At 38.7% G+C, this 21,462-nt stretch overlaps 1 protein-coding gene across 1 annotated transcript in view; it reads right to left on the bottom strand.

The window, feature by feature from the left end:
• Nucleotides 1-4,784: 4,784 nt before the first annotated feature.
• The window catches only part of LOC149182300 (uncharacterized), a 54,438-nt gene continuing 37,760 nt past the window's right edge, over nucleotides 4,785-21,462 (bottom strand). Inside the window, exon 3 of the mRNA XM_089418493.1 lies at nucleotides 4,785-5,226. Coding sequence (XP_089274619.1) covers nucleotides 5,020-5,226 — 207 coding nt within the window. The 3' untranslated portion in view covers nucleotides 4,785-5,019. The remainder of the gene's footprint in view (nucleotides 5,227-21,462) is intronic.

Here is a 21,462-nt window from a genome sequence, read left to right as displayed (position 1 = left end):
AACTATTCTTTTTGTATTTACTTTGGTTGGTTCCGTTAGGACCAACAAAAGATAGAAGAAATGTGGGAATAGGTTAGTTGACATGAAATCATTAGGAAACAGCTGGGAAACATTTCCTGGCCATTTCATGGGATGTTTTACAAATGGAAATATTTCCAAACTTTCACAGGTTTGGTTGTTCCTTGCAATAAAGAATACATGAATGTCAATATCACTAGAGGCCATTTTTTCAATAATTCTATATTTATTTATAATAGACTTAACATTGTTATAAATTTCATACTTGCTCCTATTTCTATTATAGAAGTTATATGAAATAGGAGTGAAGACTTAACATTGTTATAGGATTGAAACCAGACTCGCCAAATGTTAGATTGTTGATTGTAAATGTTATAAATTTGATTGAATGTGACAGTAATTTGAAAGCTTTTATTTCTAACATAACTTTTTTATACTGAGATTCTAAAGTTAAAACAAAAAATAAAATATATATGTATTTATAACGTCTTCATTATGATTAAGAAGGTTTGCAGGTTTGGATTGATTTCATTTAGTTTTTCAGATTTCTGGATCATTTTTAATTTTTAATTTTTTTGTCTATTACAGCCTACAAGAGCCACAAATTAAACACAAGTCCAAAATAGCAATAATGTCGAGGGAGAAGGACTTTGCTTGGGCTTATTGTGACAAGATTCCCGGAGACCCCAAGCTCCTCTATAAATTTTGCAAAGCAAAATGTAGTGGAGGCATTTATAGATTCAAGTACCGCCTTGCACAAATACCCAGCCATGATATAGGTCTCTACAAAAAGGTTGACCAAGTTGTCAAACACCAAGCAATCTTGGTCCTTGATATGTTGAGTCAGCATAACGCCAAGAAAGCAAAGCAAAACGTAGAAATAGGAACTATTGGAGCTGGCCATTCTTCTTTCAATACCCCCTTTTCATCTCCCTCTATTGAATCATCAACGTCGAGCTCAAGTTTCCCACACATGCCTCAAAGTTCAAGTCAAACTCAAGGCCAAATGAATCCTCCTACATTCAACATTGGAGATGGAAACATAAACAATTTTTTTGCTCCCCGCACAAAACCCAGTTCCCAACCTACCTTGGATGCCACTGGTTGGAAAAAAAAATGTCCATAGTCAAGCAAGGAAGGCCATTGCTGAATTTTGGTACTATTCTGACATACCTTTCCACTGTACCAGAAGTCCTTATTGGCAAGCTATGATTGATGCAATTGCTACTGTAGGTCCAGGGTTCAAAGCCCCTTCGTCAGAGAGCCTTAGGACAAATTTTTTGTTAGAGAGTGTTGAAGATGTCATGCTTGTGCTATCTGAATTTCATTCATCATAGGTAGAAATAGGGTGCACCATCATGAGTGATGGATGGACAGATCAGAGGAATAGAACTTTAATAAATGTCCTTGTATCTTGTCCAGCAGGCACAATGTTTCTCAAATCAGTGGATGCCTCAGACAAGGTTAAGATTGTCCAACCTATTTGTGAAATGATGGAGGAAGTCATTCAAGAAGTGGGAGAAGAACATGTTATACAACTTGTCACCAACAATGCAGAGAATTATATGGTTGTTGTTCAGCCTTTTGAGATTAGGTACCCCACTATTTTCTGGACCTCTTGTGCTGCCCATTGCATAGATTTAATGCTTGAGGATATTGGTAACCTTCCTTGGATACATGAGGCTGTGGATAATGCATAATCCATAACCAAATATATGTACAATCACACTATTGTCCTAAACACCATGAGAAAATACACTGAAGGTAATGAAATTGTTTGACCTACAGTGACCAAATTTGCAACAAATTTCATATCTTTGCTATTTGTGGTTGAGCAAAAGATAAATCTAAAGAGGATGTTCTTGGGACCTGAGTGGATGGCATCTAAACATTCCAAGGCCCTTGAAGGCACTGAAATTGTTGCACTTGTGTTTAATGACGGTTTCTTGAAAGATGCAGAAGAGATTATTGTTGTGACGGAGTCCCTTGTCAGAGTTTTCGGCGACTTCAAGTCTTTTAACTTTTTCATTTTTAAAATTTCATTTCAAGCTTCATTTCATTTTCAAAGTTTCATATTTCATTGAATTTGAAAGCTTGAACTTTTAGGATGGTTGATGGCGGCAAACCCGCTATGGGTTACATTTATGAGGCAATGGATCTTGCAAAGAAGGCCATCAAAAGACGATATGGGGATGAGGAGGCCAACTATATGCCTCTTTGGGACAGTATTGATGCACGTTGCGATAAGCAATTGCATTCCCCCTTACTTGTTGCCGGGTACTTCTTAAACACACAGTTTTTTTTATGATAAGAGCAAATTTAATCAAGATGGGGAGGTTGGCAAAGGACTTATAACATGCATTGAAGTTGCTTCCCTAATCAAGAAGTTCAAAGCCACATCCTTGCCCAACTACAATATTATAGGTCGCCAGCCAAATTATTTGCCTATACTAGTGTTATACGAGAAAGGACTAAGATGTCGCCAAGTACCCTTTGAGGCTTGAAGGCTTCATCAATTCATTAAATTTGTTTAAACTTTGTTTGTATGTTAAATGTTTTATTACATTTTGTTGTCTTTTTAGTATTTACTATTTATCATCTTTGATTTGTACTTAGAACTTACCACCCACGAACCCTTGCCATTTTTTAGGTCTTTGGGGGCAAAACTTTGGTAGTGATACACCAAATTTGAAGAGATTTGCCATTTGAATCTTAAAGCAATCATTGCAGTCCTTCAGGCTGCGAGTGCAACTGGAGCATGTTTGAGAAAATACATTCTAAGAAGCTCAACCAATTGACACAAAACAGCTTAAATGACCTTGTATGTGTCCATTACAATCTACGACTTCTCAACAAACAAATACTAGGTGAGAGTTGAGACACTAAGCCTTGAAAAACAAAAGGCTTGGCATAGTCATTCATAATTGCATTTGAATTTGAAGGTTTCATAATTTGATTTGCACCTTAAAGTTCAAACCTTAATTCACATTTCATGTCTCATGATAATGATAGGTTTGGATCATTCACCAATTGACTTTGAAGAGATAGATCTGCAAACAACAAATGCAGCAGATTGGGTCCAATCGGAGGAGGCTCCTCTTTTAAGCCTAGATGACTTGGAGAATTTTGGGAGTCAAGCAAGCGAAGGAGTGGGAGGAATTGCTTCTAGTTCTCACTCTTAGAGTCTTGGTTACTGTTTTTTTACCGATTAGTATGCAGTATTGTGTAAACTTTTAGAAGCAGATGCTTCTGGTTCTACATAGTCACCGATTAGGAGTCAGGGCTCGGTACTTTGGATCATGTTTGGACTCATAACATATATGAGATATTCATTCATGATATTTTGTTCATCTATTGATATTATGCATTCTACAGACATGGCTTTATTGAATATCAATGAAAAATGTTTTTTTTTAATTTAATATATGTGTATATCTTTATTTATTGAATTCACTGATTTTTTCCCAATCCGATTAAAACTCTTCACTCTTTTGCCTCACCGATTTATTGTCGATTCCGAGTCTGGTAACATTGGGATGGCATCCATACCAAGCTTGTTAGCAAGAGACTAGTGCACTCACCTAGGGGAATTCAAATCAGGCCCTTACTGGCATAGAATTAGCCAATTGTCCGTCAACATTGATGACAACCAATTGAGCTAACCCCTCGAGCTTAAAACATTTGAAACATCTCATCCCACCCTTAAGCACTTTAGCAAGAGTGAGATTGTTGTTATCTTGCCATCACCAGTCCACCCATAAGACACAAACACATCACAAGCAGGATTTAAATCTAACGGGGGAGGATAACAACTTGTCCTCTTAACCACCCAAGCTAGACCCAATGGGCAATTCAATCCCAGTTATCAAAATGCTTATAGATATTTGCATGATTAATGGATAAGATGAATATAGCATAGATCTAAAGATGAGAACGAAATAAGTTCTTCAGTTGATATAGGCAAGGGACAGCATATATTATTTAAATGCACACAGAAATGTGGGAATACGGGCAGCCCTTCATGTAATATGAAAAAAAAGAGATTTCAACTGACAAAATGAACTGGAACCCCTGTAACCTATGTGATTAGTTGAAGAGGAAAAGTAAAGATTTCTTCAGGTTGGTGAGGGATAAAATCTCATAAAAAACATAGAATCTACACATTAATGTGCCAACAGGCTACGCGGTTTATGCATGATCAGATGTTTACAATAATTCGAGTGTCTAGTATAACTTTAGAAAATGAAAAGCATGAAGGCCATTGCTGAGCTACTAAACAAACTTTTATAATGTGAAAGAGAAAATGGTGGAATTGTTTGAATGTAAAATAAGTTGAACTGTCATCAAAAAGCTCAACGACGAGGAATAATGAAAATGAGGAAAACAGAACAACCACATTGCTAAGAAAACTAAAAATATCCTCAGAATAAAAGTAAATTAGAAAGAGATATACATGAAATATCTGAACTCCAAGTACACCATAGGCAAGTGGTAATGCGGACTCCACATATGGAACCAGCAGCTGCAAGTCAGGTGGCTCTGTGGCTTCAGGATTTGTGAAATATTGAACAACCTCTGGGGGTAGCCTGGGTAACTGGAAAAAAGCGATAACCATATAAAATTTCTGAAATTCTATAAAACGTGAAAATCCAACATTTTTCCCCAAAGCCAGTAATTTCATCTCATAACAATAGGAACTAGAAATACATGGTCATGTAAAAGTAAATTGAAAGGATACTGCATACCTGAGAAGCAACCCCTAACTCTAGACATGATCCTGCAGTAAGAACAAACAGTATGACAGCAATAACATACTGCCATAAAGTTGTAGGCCTTGGCTCCGAAACTTCCTTTCTTAGCAACCCAAAACTAACTCGAGGACCACCACGAGGATCTGAACCTTCTGAATTGGCTCTTCTACCATGAAAAGATTGTATTTAGTACCAGAAACTTCCCTCAATTGTTTTTGAAGCTTCGAAAAAACTTCTTCCCTGTTGCCTCTTAAATTTCCAAGAAACAGACTCCTTCACCTAGATCCCCAAAAGGTTCTTGACCAATAACCCAAAATGTGGTATAACCAAAAAGCTTCTCTTTTATTAATTTCACATCAGCCGGGTCTACCTTCTCAGGTCCAATTAGCTCCATCAACTTGAAAGCATCAACTTCAAAATTTCTTATTGTTGACTCCAACTGAGGGCTATTTGGTTCCTGTATTAAAACATTATCAGATTGAAGGGCATAACAATGCTAAAAATATTGCGTGTGAATACCCATCTCTTGCACACCAACATGTTAAAACATACTAGCAGTTAAAGAAGCTCAAGCAATCCACAAATAAGAAACTCAACAATGTCACTCTGATAGAACGAAGTTAGACCTACCATTTGTTCTTTTGTTCCTTGATTTGCGTTAATAATATGGGATTAAAAGAAGATGAAATATTTGCTGGGAATGTTTCTAATTTTTCTATAAGCATGTTACAGAGAATATATAGCATGCAATTTACCATAAAAGAAATAAAAGACTTTGAACAATCACCACTTTGACCTGGAAAAATCTAATTCCTCCTGAAGACCACAAAAGATTTTGAAATTTTACTTAGAATATGTCTATGTTCATAAGTAGAATGAAAGGATTAGATAAAGTCCATAAGGAGAATAACGTGTATAAGTTTAGATACAATTCGTCTATGACATATATGATGCCAGGTCATGCAAGTAGCTAGTAACAGTATAGCATCCTAACAATCAAGTTTCAAACAATTGATATGATATATCTCCTTCAACACATGCATTATTTCCATGCTTTGATCCTTGGTGATTAGGCAACATGCCAATTGTGTATTCTTCCAATACTGCTATATTATGTTTTCCAAAGTGAGGTATGTAAGCTTCTTTCACATGTTAATCTTCTTTTACCACTGCCAAAGTTTCACGACATCTTCTCTTTGTAGCTGTCAGGTGTGAGGCCCATATATGAGGGAAACATGTTGGAGACACATTGAAAGGATTCTCATCACTATGCATAATGTTATCAAAGCATATTCATGCAAAGAAAACAGTTTCACACTAGGTCATCTTAGCTGAGTTTGGTTCTCATCTTTCCATATTGTGATCATGTTGCATAGGATCCAGTGCATGGCTGACAATAATTTAAACAAAAACAGATATCTATGTTCATTGTTGAGCTATCCAATCTTCTATGCAGCTTCCTAGTCAACGTATTAGAACTAGTAGATACATTTAGGGTAACTTATTTTATCTAACAGCTTGTTAGTTTCTCTAAGCCCAGCCAAACAATTAATGTGCCAGTAAATTTTGAAACCCAGAAATTTATTTTCACTGAAAACCTAGAAAACTCAAATCTGAAATCTACACACAATTAACAGATCTGAGCTTCAAACAAATTATCTACAGCAGAAACAAGAATCCAGGCACAAACTTTTTACACAGCTTTTACAATGGAAAACCCCAGCTTGGGGAAAAGCTAGCAAAGAGGGATTTTATTAGGCTTCAGAGAAAATACTCAGGAAATAATTACAGCAGCAAATCCAGAGCATGTACAGCCGAGAACAGCCACAGAAATTGGCCTTCCCTCCTCTGCAATGGTACGGCCTGAAGTGTGCCGTCTCTCTAGCATAGTACAGCCCCTTTTCTTCAGAAGATCTCAGCCCAGGGTTCAGCGTCTCCTCCAGCAGGAAACTCAGTCTCAATACTCTGCCTCTCTCTCCTGCAAACACGGCCTAGGGTTTGGCCCCTCTCTCGTTGCTCAGTACGGCCAGGCTACGACCCCTCTTTCTCTGAACAAGACAGCCCCTTCTCTCAACTACTTGACATTCATTCTTCTCACCCAAATTGGCCCTCTTCTCTCTCACTCAATGTGATCTCTAATGTGTCCTTCACCCACTCATTCCAGCAATTTATAATTTCTCTCATAACCCTATTTCCTCCTTGAGATCTTCAAAGAAAATATCAAAGGCCAAAATTTGATCTTATCACTTTCTTTGATTTTGTCAAATGGAAATATTAATTTCCAAAGTTATAAACTTTAGAAATCTGAGTTACAAAGCCAATAATAACTAATTAAATTAATTATCATGCTTTTCCTAAGTTTGGACTTAAGGAAGAATTAAAAAATGCCAAAATAAGTAAATTTTCAAGATATCTTCTGCATGCCTAGACACAAGGCCCAATGTTGCAAGAACCGTCCCCCCCCCCCCAGTTCTAAGTGCGGATTCGCACCCTATGCGGATCCACAGGTGAACAGCAGGCGAAACTGTCATTCCGCTTGAAATTCACTGCTCCTGGACATTCAGAACAGTTCCAAACCGCGGTTCTGCATGCCCAAACAGTGTTTTTGGCACAGTTCCGCAGGCCTGAACCACAATTCCACAACAGTGCCAAAAACCACTCGCACGGTTCCGAGGGACACATCTTTTTCTTTTCTCTTTTTGGAATTTTCAAACCATTTTGTGAAGAACCGTGCTTCCCGGACACTCCCAAGGTGCTCCCTTGATGCTCCCTAGACACTTCCTAGATGCTCCCTAATGGTAATGCTAAATTCTTAAAGTTTTATCTTTCGTTTTCATCTTTTTACTTGAAGTTTTAACATTACCATGAAATGACTCAGGGTGTTTGAGAGTGGTTCCAACCTCATTAGACTTCATATGAAGAAAATAGAATTTCATATCCCATTCAAAATTCAACAAACTTAACAATTTTCAGGATTTCAATATCAATGGGATTGTGGCATTTCATTAGATTATATCATGTATGAAATTATGTGATTAGCATTTAATCAAGAGCACAAAGCCCTATATGTACCCCAATGTTGATGGTGTTGATTGTTGAACTCCTTTGTCATGGCCTTAGCAAAAATGTACCCTTCACTCAAGTCAAAATCATTGATCAACCATGTTATGTTGAAAATTGGCAGCCCAGGGATGAATTTTCTTAAATAAAATTTCATTTCTGACAATTTTGGAGTGACTTTCCAAAAATAGAAAGTCATGTCTAGCATCTCAAGTATGACTTTCCAAAAATAATAAATCACCTTATATCAATTGGTAATCAAGTATAGTTGATGGAAAATCACTCAACTTATCATTAATCAATCCTAATAGTTCAATTTTGACTTAATTATCAATATTATCATTATCCTTATGATACTATGATATTATTATCAAAAAGAAATTCAAGTCACCTTACCTTCAATCTTCGCACCCCTCTCTCCTATATGTCTCACACGACTCTACATTACACTCTCTCTTACTCTCTCATTAAAGACTTGGCATATTCCTCTTACACACTCATTGAAGGCATGTCATAAAAGATTCCTCTTACGCACTCTTTAAAGCATATGTTACACTCTCTCTTAAATGCATAAGTTACAAAGGCATGCGTACCTCTCCTTAAATGGCATTTGTTACCCTCTCTCCTTAATGGCATGAGTTACACTTCCTAAAAGGGCATGAGTTACACTCCTCAAGGCATGCGAGATTCCTCCATTGAAGGCATGTGTTGCCTCTCTCCATAATGGCTTAAGTTACTCTTCCCTATTTGGCATACAAGTTACTCTAAGGCATGCTCCTCCTTTATGGCATGAATTCGTTGCTCCTCCTATATATATGTGCCTCATATCTTCTCCCCTCACTACTTGTGCATTGTGAAAGAAGGATTCGAAATTGAGAGAGAGAGTTGGAGAGACTTGAAGAAGATTGTGAGGAAGAGAGACTTGGAGAGTAAGAGCAGAACTTGAAGGTTGATTCAGTGTTTGCATCAGCTATTGATATCAGTGATCTTCATGCTACAACTTGTTCAGATTTGGGTGAACTTACTCATTCTCTTGATCTCTCATTGTACTTTATATCTTTGTTGAACAATTGATATCTAATAGAAGAAAAATCCGGTTGGGTTTTCCCCTTTGGGGTTTTGCCCTGGTCATTGGATATAATTATTTGTGTCTCATTCTATTTTTGGTTGTCTTCCATCATGCATTTGGTTTATGTTCTATCTACAATTGCTTAACTAATATTGCAGCACAAAGAAATTTTGTAATAAGTGATTGTTACAGCATAGAACATCAAATTTTAACATGTTAAGCATTTTCTACCATATTATAAGGCTTGGATTAGGCAGTTTAATCAAAATTGGGCAATGTTGACTAATATCCCTAGAGAATCGAAGTAGAGGCAAAGGCTAGACAAGAGGAGAGGAATCTAGATTCTAGATGGTTGATGCTCGAATAATTAATCATTAATGTACTATGGATGCCATTTCTATCTTGATTTGTGTACAATATGCATACTTTGATATATTCTGCAACGAATTTAGCACTCTAGATGGTTTTTTGAATATAAATGCAATGATGTATATATATAGACGCTTCGCTTCCCGAGAATTTTGGAAAAAGACGGTTCTAATGCTTCACTTCCAAAAAATGTGAAAATGTGCCCACTTCATCCCTACTTCGTGCAACATTGACAAGGCCTATGTCAATAAACCTATACAAGCTACAATTTTTAACACTCCCCCTCTTAGCAAGGAAGGTGTTCTACACCACCCCCAACTTGTCCATGAAGAAGACAAACTTGCCTTTCATCAAGGCTCATGAGGATGTCTACAACCTGCTCATTTGTAGATATATACTGCAGCTTCACCTTGTTGGAAATACTAAGAGGGGCCTAAGGGGCGGTGAATCAGTATTTCTTTTCAATTATTGCTTTTACCAGTTAAGATCACTTATAATTAGAACACAAAATGAACAATGATAGAAAAATTGTATTAATGAATGACGAGGACTCCAATCCTCTTTACAATAAATCGAGTACAATAATAATTAGGGCTCCAACCCTAGATGAAGACACCAATCTTCAATCCACCAGGCTCCAACCTGTACTTTTCCAAGCACCGACTTGGACTTCACGAGGCTCCAACCTCTAGGGCTCCAACATTATCTTCCCAAGGCTCCAACCTTGTCACTTTGAGGCACCAACCTCTAGGGCTCCAACCCTATCTCTAGTACAAGCTCCAACCTGGTCTTCTTGAGGACTCCTATCCTCTAGGGCTCCAACCCTTTGCTTCAATTCTTTAAAATAAATTCAATGATTCTTCACAACTCCCAATATCTTCTACAACGAGCCTTAACAATATCTTCCCCTTTAGCGATCTCCAAGGCATTTGGCTCATCAATGACAATTTCTCTTCTTAGAAAGTGTCACCATTGCTCTTCATGTCACCTAAATACTTTCTCCAAGGTCACATCATGAGCGTCTTCAACAATGAATCATGATTTCCAAGGATGCCTTCAAAATGTCTTCAAGAAATCTTCAAAGTGTCTTTAATATGCTACCCCAAGAACTCTCCAAGAGTTCCAAATTTCACTGCCCAAGGCTCTTAACACTTTACTGTCCAAATACTTCACTGCTCCAAGAGTCCTAGTACTCCACTGTCCAAATACTTTATTGCTCCAAGGTATGTCAACTATCTGCTGTCTAGAGACTTGTTGCTCAACCAAGGTATTACTTCAATGATGCTCCAAAGGTTGCTACACAAATCCTTAAGTCAATACAAAAGGCTTTTGAATGAGGCCACTCCAAGGTTGTCTTCAAGAGTATTCTCAAAGCAGCTCCAAATCCACTTCAATATATACAAAAGACTGTCAAGAGATGTTTCCAAAAACAAGCTCTTACAAACCAATGTCAAATATGTACTTCCAATCTTGGAGGCAGAGTCTTTTTATCTATCACATGTATCACTGTTCTATAATGGTGACTGACCACACTTTCCTTTGAGCACTACTTCCACAGGTTGTTGTACTTCGGATCACAGGTCAATAAACTGAGCAATTATAACTCCACAGATCCGAGCTATCTCAAAGGTGGTTGTCCGAGCTTACTGCACTAGGTAGCTTCCACACTTGTTCGAGATATCTATTACCGGGCTGCAAACTAATGTGACTACCCTTAAACTTGCAGCTTTTCCACAAGTCCGAGTCTCTTCTATTCTGAGCCCTCCACAGAGTTAAGCTACAGGTGAAGTGTAGATCAACCGAGCTCCTAAACAAGTCTCTGGACCGAAGTTTAGATGACTGTCACAAGACTGTGACTTTGGTCTTCCACAGGCAGTTGTCTAGAGTGCAGAACTGAGTTATTACAGTGGGTGATCTGACCCTCCAAAACTCCACAAAATTGTCTACACAACCGAGCTATAATATTTCCACAGATCTGAGTTATTGAGGCTAAGTTTGAGCCCCTGTAGGCCTGTTCTTCTAATCTGAGCCTCCTAGTAATTATGGTCTTCACAGCAGATCTGAGTTCTTCATAGATCCACAATTCCACAGCTTGAAAGATATCCAACACTGAAGTATGCCCAAAAATATCCTTAACTGTCCTCCTCGGCCTTTTGTCTTGTTTCTCTGCCTTGTCTCTGAAATCTTCACCGAAAATGGATGCTAGAATGAGGAGTCCAAACATGTATTTATACAAATTTTAACCTTCAACGAATAGACACGTCTGTTGGGTGAAGGAGCCGACTTGCACATGTAGGCTCATGTCGGCCAGCATTAAAAATATATTTTTTTCCAACTTGTAAAATCAATTTCTCTCAATCTAGAAGGAGTTAGAGGGCGAGTAATAGCTCATTGGAAAGGGGAAAATGTCCTCTATAAGTTGGTGCCATTTTCATCCTTAAATGAGGTCATTTTACCACCAATAAAATTATTTTTGTGAACTGTCATCATAATTTTATTCATGGCAGTCTTTAGGATATTTGTGTTTTGGACAATGTTAGGGCTTCCTCTAGGATTAAGACATTTATAAGGATTAAGGCTTCCTTAGGGCATCATGAATCAAGCATTTAGGGCTAGGGCTTTAGGATTTTATTTTTTAGGCCTTCAAGTTTATGACATGCAAGAAGAGGGTTTCATGGAAAAGGCTCCTTCATTCATCATTAGATCATGCATCATTAGACTAGGGAATTGTCATCATATAGATAGGGATATATATATCTAGGGAATTTGCATCATCTCATGCTTAGGGTTTTCTCCTAGGGTTTGCATGAGGTTAGGGGAACAAGGGCTATTCATGTATTACAGGGATAAGTGTCATCTCCAACAATGCCATATTGACATCAATGACAACTTGGACCAACAATTTCCCCCTTTGTCATTGATGGCAATATTCTTTCCCTTTCAACAATTTCTCCCCCTTTGACATCAATGGAAAATGGGGTGTCCAAGTTCTCCTCCTATCAAGTTGCTTCTTGACATGTTGTTCCATCATATTTTCTTCCTTTCTTCATCAATGATAGTTCTCCTTATTGCTCCCCCTGTCATAGTGCTCCTTCTTGTTATGTTGCTTTTTGCAACTCCCTCTGTCATTATGCTTTTCTTTAATGGACTTGCTCCCCCTAAGCCTTTGCATGCTTTCATGGAAATGGATGAGGTAGATGATCCACATACTCCCCCTGCCTGCATAAACTCCTCTAGCTCTTCTTTTTGCTTAAGACAAGAAAGATTGTTGTCTTGTGATCAAGCAGAAGACATCTTCACAATATCATGATTTTCTTCAATAGAGTTACTCTTGGGAGATGATCTATCAAGATTGTCCATGTGTGACTCATCAAAGGTTTCATAGGGTTCTTCACGGAAAGCTTATGCAAGAATGGTCAAGAATTACGAGCTCCCCCTAACAGTATGCATGGTCTTCTTCTTAACTGGCAAAATCTCATCGAACCTTGTAATATTATCATCAAACTATATTGTCATATTGCACTTATCTTGTACCATACCTTCATCCTTCTAAACTATGGATTCCACACTAGGTGGAATGTGGCACTTGCTTCTTCTAAGTAGAGGTGAACCTTTTAACAAAGATTCCGATGGAGGATCTTGATGATCCTTATTCTGCAAATGCTTCTTCCTAATGATGATGAGGTGTGATGATAGTCTTCTCTTTCTATCTTGCTAGATGACTTGCTTTAACCATTCAAACTGCTACTTCGGCTATCCTTTCATGCTTCTAATATGATGTCATCTCAATATTGTTATACTACATCTTATCATGATTGTAATGCTTCCTATCATGTCTAGCTAACTTCTATAAACTGAAAATGAACTAAATGTATGTGAGATCTTCAATAGTAGAGGTCTTTTACTTCTTCCTTCTTTGACTTCTTCTCTTCCAGTTCTTCTACTTCTTCGGTCACATGGGCTTCACTTCTTTCCTTTCTTTTCTTGTTGCCCTTCTTGAGTTTAGGACAATTCCTTTTGAAGTGCCCATATTCATTACATTCATAGCACTGAATCTTAGACATGTCAATTTTCTTTTGAAATTTCTTTCGAGGTTCAAACTTTCCAAACTTCCCTTTCCTTCTTGTCATAGTTGCATATGCTTGTGTTTGCTCATTTGATCCAACGTCATTCTTTGCCTTTAATCTTGTTTCTTCAATCTTACATAATGACCACATATCACAGAATGGAGTGACTTCCGTCTTTCCATAGATGCTTGATACAAAAATTGCCCCATTCATCTGGTAGTGCATTGAGTACAAGAGTGGTAATCTCTGGATCTGACATAGTTTCTCCAAGTTCTTGTAGTTGGTCTCTTATTTGAGATACCTTCATGAGATATGAAGCTACCCCTTCTTCCTTTGATACTTTCATCTTGTATAGTTTAGTTCTTAAAGATATTATTTCCCCTACAATACTTACAGAGAATAATTCCACCAACTTGTCATAGATCTCTTTTGATGTCTTCAACTTTGCTACATAGGGGATGAGAGAATCCTTGATTGATTCAATGAGGATTCTTTGAGCCCTTATTTCTCCTTTCATATACTTTGATAATGCTTGAGATTGTTCTGTGGAGGTTTGGAGATTGAGCCCTTGACATATTCAATAACTTCATTTTCTATGAGAATTAAATATATTCTCTTCTTCCATGCAAGGTAGTTAAATGTCCCAACAAGTTTATTGTTCTCCTTGCAGAATGAAATCATTTGGTTTGTGGGATGAGACATGAAATATAAAGTATTTACTTGTCAAATGAAGATGCCTCCTTGATGATTATGATTTCACTAGATGCCTTTCTTGATGATGATCTTCCTTCTTCAAGAATGACAATGCTTCTTCTGCAATATAAGGAGAGATGTTCCTATTCCTTCAAGGATGTTCAAGATGTGATCCTTTCTTCAATGTGAGGGAGATCACTTTGATTTTATGATGAAGTGCTATTTTTGCTTCCTTTGGTTGATGATAGTAGAATGTGGAGGCTTCCCAAGATGCTTCAAATGTGTAGAGTCCTTCTTTTTTTGAGTGGAGGTAGGGTCTTTGAGGTCTTCTTCAAAGCAAACTAGTAGAGTTTTAGCATCCCTTGTGATTCTATCATGTGTCTCTCCATTTCTTCAATTTATAGCTATTTGGAGGACAATAGCAATTACTAGCTGCTTTAGGAGAAAATAATAAATAACAATAGCAGTAATATACACTTTTAAGGTTTCAAATTAAAAGGTAAGTAATAAAACATGTGATTCCAAAGGTTCATGACATGGGGAAAAGACTCCAATGAAAAGAAAACCCAGAACCAAGTGCAACTTAAAGCAAAGCTACCATGGGACGTAAGTTCTCAAAGCTCACAAAGGCCTTGTGACTCCCAAAATATACCCTTTATACCTCCATGAAACATTAAACTCCTTATGACTCCCATTTATAATCAAAATAAAGTAATTGTAACATTAGCAGAGCATGAATTATATATAATGTAATATTTTACCATTTCTAAACTATGTGCTAATGTTGCCTATTGCCTCGAAATCTAGTAGGTCTTGTGAGGGGACCTCACAAGGCAAGCACTAGGCCAAGGCACAACAATATGAGGTGTGGCCCGCTGCCCACTATTACCACAACCACTACTATGACTCCCACAACCACTACTATAACTATGTGTTCACAGGTGTCAAGCCCGATGTTAGCCATCTTCGTATCTTTGGTTGCCCCATATATTTCCATGTGCCGAAGAACAAAAGAAACAAGCTGGAAGCCACAGAAGTAAAGGTGCATTTGTTGGATATTCTAAAAATTCTAAAGCTTTTAGAATACATATTCCTGGTCAAAGGAAGGTTGAGATTAGCAGGGATGTAACATTTGATGAAGATGTTGCCCTTGGGAAAGCAAGGGACCTTCCTCTGCCTCCTCCTCCTGAGAAGAAGAATGATGGTATGAATATTGTAGATGGTCCTTTCCTGCCCGAATCCGAGACCGACATTGTCGATGATCCCATGGAACCTATGGATCCCTTAGATCCTCCTCCAACTAATCCTCCTATCAGAAAGAGGCCACTTTGGCTCTGTGACATATTGCAAGATAATGAGAGACAAGTTCTCATTCGAAGATCATTTAGAGAAAGCAAGAAGCCATGCAGGTACCAGGGAAATGTTGTAGCCATGAGCACTATGATACAAGCAGAACCTCCCGCCTTTGAAGAATTTGTGAAAGAACAAGTTTGGAAGGATGTTATGGCTGAAGAATATGAATCAATCATGAAGAATGACGTATGGGATGTTGTGCCAAGACCAAAGGGGAAATCTGTGGTGACTTCAAAGTGGCTATTCAAGATTAAACATGGAGTTGATGGTAGCATTGAGAAATATAAAGCAAGGTTCGTGGCCCGAGGATTCTCCCAAAAAGAGAGAGAAGATTATGACGACATATTTGCACATGTGGCTCGATATACAACCATTCGTTCGATAGTCGCTCTTTTCACAAGTCAAGGATGGACCCTACATTAGATGGACGTGAAGACAACATTCCTACATGTAATGTTTCAGGAAGAAGTGTACGTTGAGTAGCCACGGGGATTTGAAGTAGAGGATCGAAAAGCACATGTTTGCAGGTTGAAGAAGACATTGTATGGTTTGAAGAAAGCCCCTTGAGCATGGCACGCCCACATAGACAGTTATTTGGTGAAGCTGGGATTCACAAGAAGCCATGTCGATCCCAACATCTATTTCAAGGTAGTCCAAGATATGTTGTTGATTTTGGTTTTATATGTTGATGATCTATTCTTGACAGGTAGTGAGCCCCTGATGATAGAGTGTAAGAGGGAGCTAGCTTCTGAATTCGAGATGAAGGACCTTAGACTCATGCTCTACTTTCTAGGCATTGAGGTGTGGCAAAGGCCCTGTGAGATTTTCCTTCACAAGTAAAATATGTTGTGAAGTTGTTGGAGAGATTTGGAATGACAGAATGCAAGTCCTTGCCTACACCGATGGACATGAATTTCAAGAAGTTATGTGGAGATGTTGCAGGGCCTAATTTGGCCAATCCATCTGAGTATAGATAGTTGATTAGGGCTCTAATGTTCTTAGTGAACATTCGTCCAGACATATGCTATGTAGTGAACACAATGAGTCAATTCATGACCGAGCCTCTCCATGCACATTGGATTGATGTTAAACACATTTTGAGATATTTGCATGGGACGATCACATTTGGTCTGAGATATTTTGTTGGAGATGTTCGACTTCATAAATATACCGATGTTGACTAGGCAGGAAACGTTGTCGACAAGAAGAGTGCGTTTGGATGTTGTTTTAGTCTTGGATCTACCATCATATCTTGGATGAGCAGGAAGCAAAAGTTCATAGAATTGAGTACCGCCAAGACAAAGTACATTGTTGCTAGCATGGCTAGCTGTGAAGCAGTTTGATTGTGGAAGCTCTTTAGAGAGCTATTCGAGCAGGTCCTAGACACTACAGCGATATATTGCAAGAAGAAGAGTGGGATTTGTCTGGCAAAGAATCTCATATTTCATGACAAGTCCAAGCACATAGAAATTCGATATCATTTCATTCGAGACACAGTGCAGAGAGGAGTCGTTAAACTCCATATATCGACAGATGAGCAAATTGCAGATATTCTCACCAAGGCTTTACCGAAAGGGAAGTTCTTGGTCTTCAGAGAGCAACTTGGACTGATGGATGTGACCCCTCCTGATAAGGGGCATCACTGATCGAGAACACTGAGTCGACTCTTCCCCCCTGTCTGAGCTCTCAGGGTGTGGAATTGAGATGGAGGGCTCCTAGAGTTGAGGGATCTCTGGACAATAAGGTCGTAGATGTTGCTTCCCTATCTATTAACCAAAGGGTTGGAGATGTTGCTCCCCTATCTTGGTCTTTGCAGAGTATACCCCAGTTGACATCATACCCACAAGCTGGGCTTGTTGGGATTACCGCTCCCCGTTTCGCAAATAGGTTAAGAGTGTACTTGGCGATGTACAACCCAAGCTGATTATGATGCAGGTGTTCTACCACATGACTCTTGAGGGTCATTATTGGGAAGATCAGTGGGCAATAGGATGGGTTGAGATGTGCTCCCCTATATCACCTATTGCTCGATATGGGGTTGTAGATGTTTAGCTCCCCCATGATATTCCAAGTTGAGATGTGCTCCCCGATGTAGTTTCAAGTTGAGATGTGCTCCTCGATATAGTTTCAGGTTGAGATGTGCTCCCTGATATTATTTTTGGATTGAGATGTGCTCTTCGACGTTATAGAGGGTGGTAGCTAATGCTCCCTGATTCTTCTTCTTTAGATTCGAGAATGTTTCAGCAGATAGAGTTGAGCAAAAGATGGGACATGATGTGACATGACATGATGTAGTTGGAATTTCTCCCTAGTTGAGAGGGAGTGTTAATTTTTGCATCTTAGTGACAAATTCCAACCATGGGACTAGATTCCTCTTTTCGAGAGGACCAATTTTGACTATTGAAGCACTCAATTTGGATAAGGGAAAGTGTACTTATGAAGAAAAGCCCACATATGCACATTTGATCAGGTCGGCCCTAAAGCAAATTGGACACCCTTGGAAGCATATAAATTTAAGTGACCTCAAGCTCATTTGGACATCATCATCACATATCTTTTCTTCTTCTTTTTGGAGTTTCATTCTATCTAAAATCGAAGGTTGAACAGGAACTGCGAAGGGTGAACAGGAACTGCGAAGGTTGAACAGGAAATGCAAAGGTTGAATAGGAACTGCGAAGGGTGAACAGGAACTGCGAAGGTTGGATAGGAACTGCAAAGGGTGAACAGGAACCGCGAAGGGTAAACAAGAACTACGAACAGTGAACAAGAAGTGTGTGGGTATCTTTGATTGCATTAACTTGACTATTGGCACATATTTTGGATATTGGTTGGTAGATTTGTTGAACAAGTCAATACTTTGACTTTGATTATCATTTATGGATTTGGGCTCATTGTACTCTCTGCTGAACATTTTATGACAATCTAATAGAAGAAGAATTTCAAAGGGTTTTCCCCCTTGTGGGGTTTTTCCCTGGTCTTTGACCAAATCGGTGTCTCTTGTTGATGTGTTGATTGTCTCCTATTATCATTACATATGCTATTCTATCTTCAATTATTGTTGATAATTGGAAGTATTAATTGTTATTGAAAGATTGCTAATTGAAGAATTGAATTGGGTTAAAGTAATTGAAACAGCATAGTGCAGTGTAAAAATTAACACTTCCTACTCCCTCTAACTCATAGAGGAGAGTCCTTCACTTCCTTTCAATTGGGAAGTCATAACCACAAACTCTCTAGCTTGTCTTCATAAGTGTATCAGCTACCAATTCTTCATGGAGATTTTTTAAGTAGTAGTTGCATGGCTCCTCCTTTCTTCATCATGTTGAGCTTCTACCTTTCTGGATATTATGGAGCCATCTTCTTCCTTTAATCTTGTGACAGGCCATCAGCCTTACACATTGCTTTCCTCTAGTTATCTCAATGAAGGAATTATATTGAGCCTATCATTGCTCCCTCTATAAATGAAATTGATCTTTATTGTCATATAAATATGATCATCAAGTTTTCTTCTAGTACTACTACCTTCCAATTCTAAGACGATGATGTAAACATCTTGACTATATAATTTTTTAAGGATTACCAAAACCATTCATTCAATCCATATGTTCTTTGAATCGAGTTCAACACCAACAGTTGAACTTGCCTCAACTGTCATTATGCATTTCTGCAATTTCCTTCCAAGTAGCAAAACAATATGTTAACCTAATAACCAATACCAAAACATCAATATCATAATTACCTTATCATGATGGCCCTTTCATTAAATTATTTTATTACTTGTATCCTTTGAGATCAACATCCTTCTACATGGTCCATCTTCATATTGTACAAGAATCCTTCTCCATGCATTGCTAATCAAACTTGATTAGCAAGCTACAATATCTTCCTTTTATGAACTCTTTTACTTTCTTCAAGTGACCATACTTGATGTTGATTAATATCATCATGTTTAAGTCATGCTATCTTGCAGGAGAGTCTTGATCTTTTAGCCATTCTGAGGCATATCAAACTTCTTCTTTCAAGCATCGAGTAATCACATGGAAGACTTACCGAGCACACTTTTATAATCAACTCTTTCTATAAGATTCTTGTAGATATGAACCCTACCTTAGAGAAGAGTTACTTAAAATATGCATACCTTTGCTTCTATATAACCATCTAGTCATCCTTTCTTGAACGAGCTTGCTTCTTATACCCGTTGAAGATAGGTTTTTCCCCAAGAGGAGAAAGACTTTAATCATTTCTTTCATGCTGCAACTTGACCATTTACATTCCTTCATCCTTCAAGAGTATTGTTTCCATACTAGGTGGAATATATACTAGTCATAATGCCTTTTCCAAGAACCTTCCTAAATGATAGTTCTTATAGGAGGAGCTTTAGTGATCCTTCTTGCAAAATGACTACCTCTAACAATAGGTTAAAAAATGCTTGGATGAACTTTAATATGCAATATGGTCCCAATCTTCTCATTCTTTTTGAGCTAGATGATCCTTTTCAAAGCAACTTGATTATGTCGACTCTGTTGGCATTATGGCTCAAGTGTTGTCCTTGATGGCAACTCATACAGATGACAGATCATAGTGCAACAGGTCAGTAGCAAAGATTGATGATCAGCCTACAAAGAATGAAGAAAATAAGAAGTTCGCAGGTGCACCGATAAAAAGATGCGGTCATCGGCAGGTTTCGCAGGCGCATCGTTCAGAAGGTGCGGACATGTTCGCAGGTTCACAGTTCAAAAGGTGCGGACCCCAGTTCACACACTTTCATGCAGAGAAAATCGCGCGCACGTGGGAAATCTTACGGGCGGTCCATGGTATTTAGTCCAACGCCTTTGAACCTATGGTTTGGTCCGTGGTTTTGCATCTAAAGGTTTGAACTCCGATTTTGGATCCCTAGTATTGGAACTCTATGGTTTTGGTCCATGGCTTGAGAAAGGCATAGACTATAAAAAGGGGAAGGAGATCATTTGGTTGGATGTAACTTGTGTGTTGAATATCTAAAGAAGAGAAAGATCTGAAATTCTGGTGATCGGTTGGTGAGTGATAGCTAGATCTGAATCAAGGAGAAACCTGAGTATTATAGACAAATCGACTGATGGGTCGAGATCTCCTTGGCGCATGATCAGATCTGTAGATCTGATAGTCTGGGGTATGCTTGAAGACTGATAAATTATCTATACCCGGAGGTACGCAGTCCAGACACGGTGCATGTGCGGAGGTGCGCAGGCGAGCCGCAGCAGCAGGTGCGGAGGTGCGCAGGCGAGCCGCAGCAGCAGGTGCGGAGGTACGCAGGCAAGCCGCAGCAGCAGGTGCGGATACTCGCAGATCAGAAGACTGTGCAGGTGCGGGGGTGCGCAGGCAAGCCACAACAGCAGATGCGAAGGTGCGCAGTCAAGCCGGAGGCGTAGGTGCGGTGATACGCAGGCTCGTCACGGAGAAAGTGCGGATACCCGCATGCTTCCTATTGGTGAAGTTGCGGACTTCTCAAAAGATATATTTTAGCTGATTTTGTCTATTAGTGCTGTGTTCACGGTTCTGAATTAATGTCTGGTTACTGGTACTACGTTCTGATAACAGCATTCTGAGAAGTGATTGATTGATTGATTATGTTTAGCTTCAGTATTGATGGATGAGATCTATAATGGATCGGGTTCATAATGACTTATCTTTATGTGATCTAATGGACTAGATTCGGTTGCTAACACACATATTTATCCTTGTATATGTAATGATCTGGTGATTGGGTGATTCAGAAGATTGATTGATTATGTGTTTCAACTATATTGATGGGTCCAGTATGAAAATTGGATGAAACGTGGCCTTCAGATTATGTGTTGTGCTTCAGGAGTATCCAGTCTGAAAATGTATGAAACGAGGTACCCGAAGGAGAGAAGATTGTAGGCCGGCGCCTATGTACTAGTATCTCAGCTAGTACAAGAGCAAAGGGGGTGGTAGTTCCCTTCTAGTAGCAGTTGGAAAACTTTGGAGCATGTCAGCAGGTAGCAGCCTGCGTAATAGTAAATGGATCGTCTAGTACAAGAACTATGGGGGTTGTAGCTCCCTTCAGGAGAAGCTGAAGAAC

The sequence above is a fragment of the Pinus tabuliformis genome, chromosome 3_2 (genome assembly GCF_031772625.1).
Source record: "Pinus tabuliformis cultivar Carrire ecotype Pingquan chromosome 3_2, CPIR1, whole genome shotgun sequence".
Classification (NCBI taxonomy): Eukaryota; Viridiplantae; Streptophyta; class Pinopsida; order Pinales; family Pinaceae; genus Pinus; species Pinus tabuliformis.
Note: the sequence above shows the minus strand (reverse complement) of the source record. Positions and strands in the feature narration are given on the sequence as shown.